At 46.4% G+C, this 7,500-nt stretch overlaps 1 protein-coding gene across 1 annotated transcript; it reads right to left on the reverse strand.

Moving 5' to 3' along the window:
- Positions 1-3,932: 3,932 nt before the first annotated feature.
- LOC143037342 (uncharacterized) lies at positions 3,933-7,142 on the reverse strand. The gene is made up of 4 exons (XM_076205479.1): positions 6,867-7,142; positions 6,020-6,730; positions 5,652-5,987; positions 3,933-5,552 (listed from the first exon to the last, which is right to left on the reverse strand). Exons 1-4 carry the CDS (start codon positions 7,140-7,142, stop codon positions 3,933-3,935), a joined length of 2,943 nt encoding a protein of 980 aa, XP_076061594.1.
- Between the last annotated feature and the right edge of the window lie 358 nt (positions 7,143-7,500).

Here is a 7,500-nt window from a genome sequence, read left to right on the forward strand (position 1 = left end):
AGTGGAGTTCACACACATCCACCAAACCCTTCGGAAGTGGCAGTCCGGAGAGTGGAAAACACTGTAAAAACAGCTGCAGTAACAACACGGGATCCACCACGAAGAATCGTGCAGGATGCAATGGCCGAAGTTCATGAAGAAGTTGCAGCAACTGTTGGCTCTTCCACAAATCTGCGTCAAACCATCAGGCGGAAAAGGAAAGCAACAGACAACAACCCTCCAGCTCCTGCTAATGTTGGAGAACTGTTCATACCTGATAATTTGAGGCAAACAACAGACCAGCGTAGCTTCCTGCTCCATGACAGTGGGCGTGGAGATGTTCATCGGATGCTTATTTTCAGCACAGATCAGTTTCTTCAGACCTTACATGACTCTGAACACTGGATGTGTGATGGTACATTCAAAGTGTCGCCATCCCTTTTCTATCAAGTGTACACTGTGCATGCTTTGATACGAAACAATGTGCTTCCCTGCATTTTTGTTCTACTCCCAAATAAGCAACAAGTCACATACTCTCAAATGTGGACTGAGATCAAGTCACTGAAACCTGGCCTAGCTCCAAGAAGTGTACAGATCGACTTTGAACTAGCTTCCAAAGCTGCACTCATTGAAGCATTTCCTCAAACGCACATTTACGGCTGTTACTTTCACCTGGGACAATCGCTCTGGAGAAAGATTCAAGAAAACGGACTGCAACGGTTATATTTGAAAGACGAAAATGTTCGGATGGCACTGAAAATGCTCCTTTCTCTTGCCTTTCTATCTGTGGATGAAGTGAGCGATGCCTTTGATGAATTGGTGGCAGACTACCCAGCAGAAGTAATGCCTCTCGTGAATTACTTCGAAGACAACTACGTGGGGCGGAGGAACAGACGGGGAGACAGACGACAGCCATTGTTTCCTGTACATATGTGGAGTGTGAAAGCCAGGCAAGATGCAGGGCTGCCACGAACCAACAACCAGCTGGAGAGTTGGCATAATGCTTTCCAGGGATCAACGGAAACCCATCATCCTACCATCTTTCGATTCATCGAAGCCTTAAGACGGGAGGAAGCCCTTCAACGGACGAACCGAACCCAGCTCCTACAAGGCAGAGACCTGACTCAGCGAATGAAAAAATACGTGACAATGAACGCACGAATCACTGCTGTGCAGCAAAATCGAGATCAGTATGATCTTCTGGAATTTCTTCGAGCCCTCGCTCACAATTTAGAAATAAACGTTGCTTGATCACTTGATGACAGATTTTTATTGTAAGGCTTGATAACTTTCTGTTGTTTGGCTTGACTAGACTTTTTCTTTTTAAATCATGTGCCTTCTATAGTTATCCCAAATAAAAAGTTGTTTTAGATTCCCTTTGGGTTTCAATTTTTATCACTGAGCAGTTACATGCAGTTGATGCGATAATGTCGCTGTTATGACAGTCGCTCTTATGATACAATCGCTATTATGTGGTCGCTGTTGTGATGGTCGCTGTTTTAAAAGAATCGCGATTGTGAAGTCGCTGTTATGACAGTCGCTGTTATGACAGTCGCTATTCGGAACCCGAGCCATACATATATATATGCGTGTGTGTATATATATACATATATATATACATACATATATATATATATATATATATATATATATATATATATACATATATATATATATATATATATATATATATATATATATGAATATTTAGCTCTATACAAACTAACACATTTAAAAACAAAATAACCAATAATATTTAGGATGTCATGTCTTCAGTAAAGCTATGCCTCTAGTGAAAGTGTAAACTTAATATATCTCATAGCAACGAGATCACCAAATCAATGATAAAACTCTCATTGGACGGAGAAAGAACATAAGAAAAAGTGCCAATTCATTTTCACTGATAATATACGCAAACCCCCCTCTTTTACTCATTCATATAAATTTTACAAGTCAGTGTCTCCCACTAGCAACTTAACAAATTATCATATCTTAATATTTCTTTTGCAATTATGTATGCCAAAACCCCACTGTCACGACCTTAACCCAAGGTACGCGGACGTACCTCAAAAGGTCGGGGAGGCAATGTAACCTTGCCTAACCACACCAACCAGGCACGTGATCCACAGACATGAGATATGACACTTGTGTTGAGCAACTCCCCACTTGTTGACTTCGTTTACCTCAGCGCCTAGCTCAGACAACAGGATATCGCTACACGAAGATGCCTAATGTCACCAGAGCAACCCATTGAAACCTTTTTATTATACCTACCCCTATTATATTGCTCATAAGCTAACATACACATACCATGTCTAACCACACCCACCAACCATACGACTAACCCCCATATATAGAACTAACACCAATTTTTAGAATTACGAACCAACACGTGTCACATACGACAACCCACTAACCCCCTTTATTATCGGACGGCCATGCCGCCGAGACCGCCATAGCTGGTCAGGTGAAAAGCCTGCCCGACGTCACAGCTGGCCAGGTCAAGTGCCTGCCAAACACAGGTGTGCCCGAGGTCAAAGCCCGGCACTTACTGTATTTTCCCAAAAGGACCCAATTATAGTCTGTTGTTAATCACCCCAGATTGTTTTTAATAAATAGAAGAAACTCCGGTTTGGAGTTTATCTCGCCCGCATTAAACCCCCTTTATGTAGCTACCCAAAACAAGGCTACAGAGGGTTGTGAGATCATTATCTAGTAGAAGGGAAATTGAGAGTGGAGGAAAAGGGAGGGAGGTAGAGAAGTGCTGGAATTAAACAAATTAAACGAGACGAACAAAGAGAAAGAATGCCAGGAGAAGCTGAGGGAAGATTTTGAGGTGCTGAAGGATAGGAGACAGAAGTATAAAGAGAACAGGTATGTTTAGGAAGGAATTGATGAGGTACGCAAAAATGGTATGCGGAACGGGGAAGATGGGTAGGAGCAGAAGGAGAGGTAGAGAATGGTGGTATGAAGAGGTGAAGGCAGTGGTGGAAGAGAAGAAGCGAGCTTATGAGGATTGGTTGCAGAGGAAGGAAACGAGAGGTACAGAAATAAGAGAGAAGCAAAGGTAAAGGTAAGGTGAGGGAGGCAACGATGAGAACAGATGAAAAGTGGGTATGAGTTTAACTGAGAATTATAAGAATAATAGAAATATGCATTGGATGGAAGTAAAGAGAATGGGGGAAGTGAGACAGATTTACGTTTATTGATATAAAATCAGATCATCAACAAAAACAAAAAACATGTAGTTATATGGCCTTGGGTGGCATTTTGTAACCAAATATACCATTTATTCATTCATATTGTGTTTACTATTATGGAAAGATAGATGTTATCTCCTAATGAGAAAATGTCATCGATTTCTTTAGAATTCATTCCAGCAATGTCGGAGCCCTGTGAAATAAGAGTTGCACATGGGACTCTTGCCAAAAACCAGTAGGGGGAATGAATATCTACTGACATTAATATGCTTTGCTACACTGTATCCGAAAAGTTTCCTTTTAAATAACAGAGCTAAGAATATTTTTATAACACTGTAGGAATTCCTGAAGAAATACTCGTACAGTGAGACTGTAGTACTTGTCTTTATTATTGACTTGTTAGGAAAAAGAGTATTTGTCAAAGTATGTCATTAGCTTATCTGTCCTAGTGATGCCTTCGTGTCCTCGACGCGCTTCCTGACCAGACCTCGTGCACGTTCGTATACCGTAACTACATTACCTTAATCTCATGTAGATGGTAGGACCGTAGGAACATCATACATGCGAAAATATGGCGATGTTTTTATAATGAACGTAAACAAAAATGTAGAATAAACTAATAACAATGATTAGATATAAATAAATATATATATAAATATATATATATATATATGTATATATATATATATATATATATATGTATATATATATATATATGCATATATATCATGGCTTGGCTTCGCGAACGAAGATTTAAGAAGTTTGTCCACGTCGTCGACCGCAGGCACGCTCATGGCTGACCAGACCGATGCGGGAAAGGCAGGTACGTGAGCAGTGTCTGCATTGGAATGTAGTGTCCGGTGTGGTGGTGAAGGAGGCACAAACCTTACTCCTCTGGCGCTTGTCTTTGAGTGTATATCTCCTGTTGTCTTCAAATTGGGTGACAGCTTGATGGATCATGTGGCGCCAGGCATCACGGTCTTCAGCTTGGTCTGACCAACACTGGTGGTCAATATGGCATGCGGTGAGGGATTTCTTGAGGCAGTCCTTGCATCGTTTCTTGGGGGCTCCTCTCTCTCGATGACCGGTGGAGAGTTCGCCATACAGGACAATCTTTGGTAGGCGATGGTCTTCCATTCTTGAGACATGCCCTGCCCATCGGAGCTGGTATTTCAGTAGCATGGCTTCGATGCTGGGGGTCTCTGCCCGCTCCAGAACTTCGACATTTGTGACGAAGTCCCTCCAGTGGATGTTGAGGATGGTGCGAAGGCAGCGCTGTTGGAAGCGCTCGAGGAGACGGATATGACTGCGGTAGGTGACCCAGGTCTCAGAGCCGTAGAGAAGAGTGGTGAGAACAACGGCCCTGTAAACGCGGATCTTTGTCTTGCTCTTCAGGTTTTTGTTGTTCCAGACTCGTTTGTACAGTTTGCCAAAAGAGCTGTTGGCCTTAGAAAGTCTGTTGTCGATTTCTTTATCGATCCTTGCATCGGATGAGATGGTGCAGCCCAGATAAGTAAAGTGCTGTGTTGATTTCAGCTCCGTATCGCCAATGGTTATATGAGGCTGTTGGTAGTTGATTTGTGGGGCAGGCTGATGAAGGACCTCCGTCTTTTTGAGGCTGACCTCGAGGCCGAAGAGCCGCGAGGCGTCTGCAAAGCAAGACGTGATGTGCTGCAGGGCTCGTTCTGTGTGGGCGACGAGGGCAGCATCGTCCGCAAAGAGAAGATCCTGAATCAGTCTCTCCTGTGTCTTGGTGTGGGCTTGGAGGCGCCGTAGGTTAAAGAGGCTGCCATCCAGGCGGTACCTGACGTACACCCCATCCTCATCATCCAGGTCTTTTGCAGCTTGCTTGAGCATCATATTGAAGAAGATGCTGAAAAGAGTTAGTGCCAAGACGCAACCCTGCTTCACGCCGTTGGAGATGGGAAAGGGCTCCGACAGGTCACCGTTTAGTCTGATCTGGCTGCGCTGATTTTCATGCAGCTGGATCACCATTTGTAGGAAATTGGGGGGACAACCAAGGCGTTCCAAGATGAGCCACAGCCCTGTCCTGCTTACTGTATCGAATGCTTTTGTAAGGTCGACAAAAGTAGCATAGAGTCCCTTGTTTTGTTCACGGCACTTCTCCTGGAGTTGGCGGAGAACAAACACCATGTCCGTCGTGCCTCTGTTGGCTCTGAAGCCGCACTGGCTCTCTGGGAGGTTTTCTTCGGCAATGGATGGGACGAGCCTGTTGAGGAGAACTCTGGCAAGTATTTTGCCAGCGATGGAGAGCAGGGTGATTCCCCGGTAGTTGGAGCAGTCAGACTTTTCACCCTTGTTCTTGTACAAGGTTATGATGATTGCATCGCGAAGGTCTTGTGGCAGCTTGCTCTGCTCCCATCAGCCGACAAGAAGTTCGTGGAATTTGTCGTGGAGCGTCGGAGCTCCATGCTTCCAGATTTCTCGTGGGATGCCGTCAACTTCTACTACTTTGCAAATTTTGAGTTGTTCTATGGCTTTGGTTGTCTCCTCTAGGATAGGTAGTACGTCAAGCTCCTCTTTGGATGGAAATTGAGGAACACGCTGGATGGCAGTGTCCTGGACGGTGCGGTCTGCACTGGACAGGGTTTGGAAGTGTTCGGACCAGCGAGTAAGGATAGAGGTCTTATCGGTGAGGAGGTACTGTCTATCTGAACTGCGTAGAGGACTCTGAACCTGGTAGGTGGGACCATACACTGCTTTCAGAGCCTCGTAGAAACCCCCGTAGTCTCCAAGGTCGGCACACAGCTGGGCTCTCCGCGCCAGGCTGTCCCACCACTCATCTTGCTGCATGCGCGTCGAAAGGAGGCCTTCTTCACAGGACAGGTTGGTTGAGCGAGGTGGGCCTGATGAGCTGCCCGCTTCTTTGCTAGTAAGTCCTGGATCTCCTTGTCATTTTCATCAAACCAGTCCTTGTTTTTCTTCTTTGTGTGCCCAAGAACTTCTTCAGATGTCTTCAGGATGGCCGATTTCAGGTTCTCCCACAGGGTGTCTGGAGTGGGGTCAGTGCAGGAAGATACATCGAACTTTTGCTGTAGGTCTGCTTGGAATTTGGCTTTCACCTCCTCCCGGCACAGGCTGTCGATATTGAGTTTCTTTACGGAGTTGCCTTTCTTCTTGGGTTTGGGCTTGAACTGCAGTTTGAGCTTGCAGCGGACGAGACGATGGTCAGTGTGGCACTCCGCGCTGGGCATCACTCTTGTGTGTAACACATCTTTCAGGTCCCTTTGACGCACAAGCACATAGTCAAGTAGGTGCCAATGTTTGGACCGAGGATGTATCCAGGATGTTTTCAAGCGGTCTTTCTGTTGGAAGACTGTGTTGGTAATGGCGAGTTGGTGCTCTGTGCAGAACTCGAGCAGGAGGCGCCCGTTGTCGTTACAGTTGCCAACGCCATGTCTTCCAAGGACTCCTTTCCAGGCTTCAGAGACCCTTCCAACTCTAGCGTTGAAGTCGCCAAGGATCAGGACCTTGTCGTCTGCAGGGGTGTCTACGCAGATCGGAATAGAAGCTGTCTTTGTCCGCAGGATCTGCCAGTAGAGTTGGGGCGTAGACACTGAAGAGCGTGAGGTGTTGTTTGCTTTCCAGTGGTAGGCGCATGGACATGATGCGGTCTGAGTGGCCGGTGGGTAGTGTTTCCAGTTTGGAGGCGATGGCGTTCCTCACCATAAGCCCAACGCCCGACAGGTGCCTTTCAGTTGATGATGATGGTTTCCCGGACCAGAAGAGGGTGTAGCCAGCGCCGTGTTCTTTGAGGCTGCCCTCGTCAGTGAAGCGGACCTCGCTGAGGGCTGCTATGTCAATGTTGAGGCGGGAGAGTTCATGAGCTATGAGAGCGGAACGACGTTCCGGGCGGCTGCTGTCAGCCTTGTCAAGCATGGTCCTGACATTCCAGCTAGTAACTTCCAAGTCCTGCTTACTTTTCTTTGATTTTATTTCCATGTTTGTTCGACCGTTCTGAAGATGCCCGTTGACTGAGGTTAGCCAACTGGGTGTGGGGGAGACGAGCTTTGTTTAGGCGAACCTTTTCTACCACCCCTCTCTATGTGGAGCAGGCAGAGCTCTCCCTAAATAGGGCTGCCTGGTCGCTCAGGATGCTGCCGAGTGGTGTCGTCGCCTCCGGGTCGACAACCAGGCGACCAAAGTCCCGAGCCGCCTTCATGCAGGATCGAGACTACGGCTTTCAGTGACATCTTCCACCAGCCGCTTTTGGCCCTTTCCCATCGCTGGAGTTCTTTTTTGGGGTGGTGGTGGGGTTGGTCGTGGAACGTGGACGTGTCCTTCGGCCTGCGCTGGGGAG

This window comes from Oratosquilla oratoria, chromosome 22, assembly GCF_046742065.1.
Source record: "Oratosquilla oratoria isolate Oo_2021 chromosome 22, ASM4674206v1, whole genome shotgun sequence".
NCBI lineage: Eukaryota > Metazoa > Arthropoda > Malacostraca > Stomatopoda > Squillidae > Oratosquilla > Oratosquilla oratoria.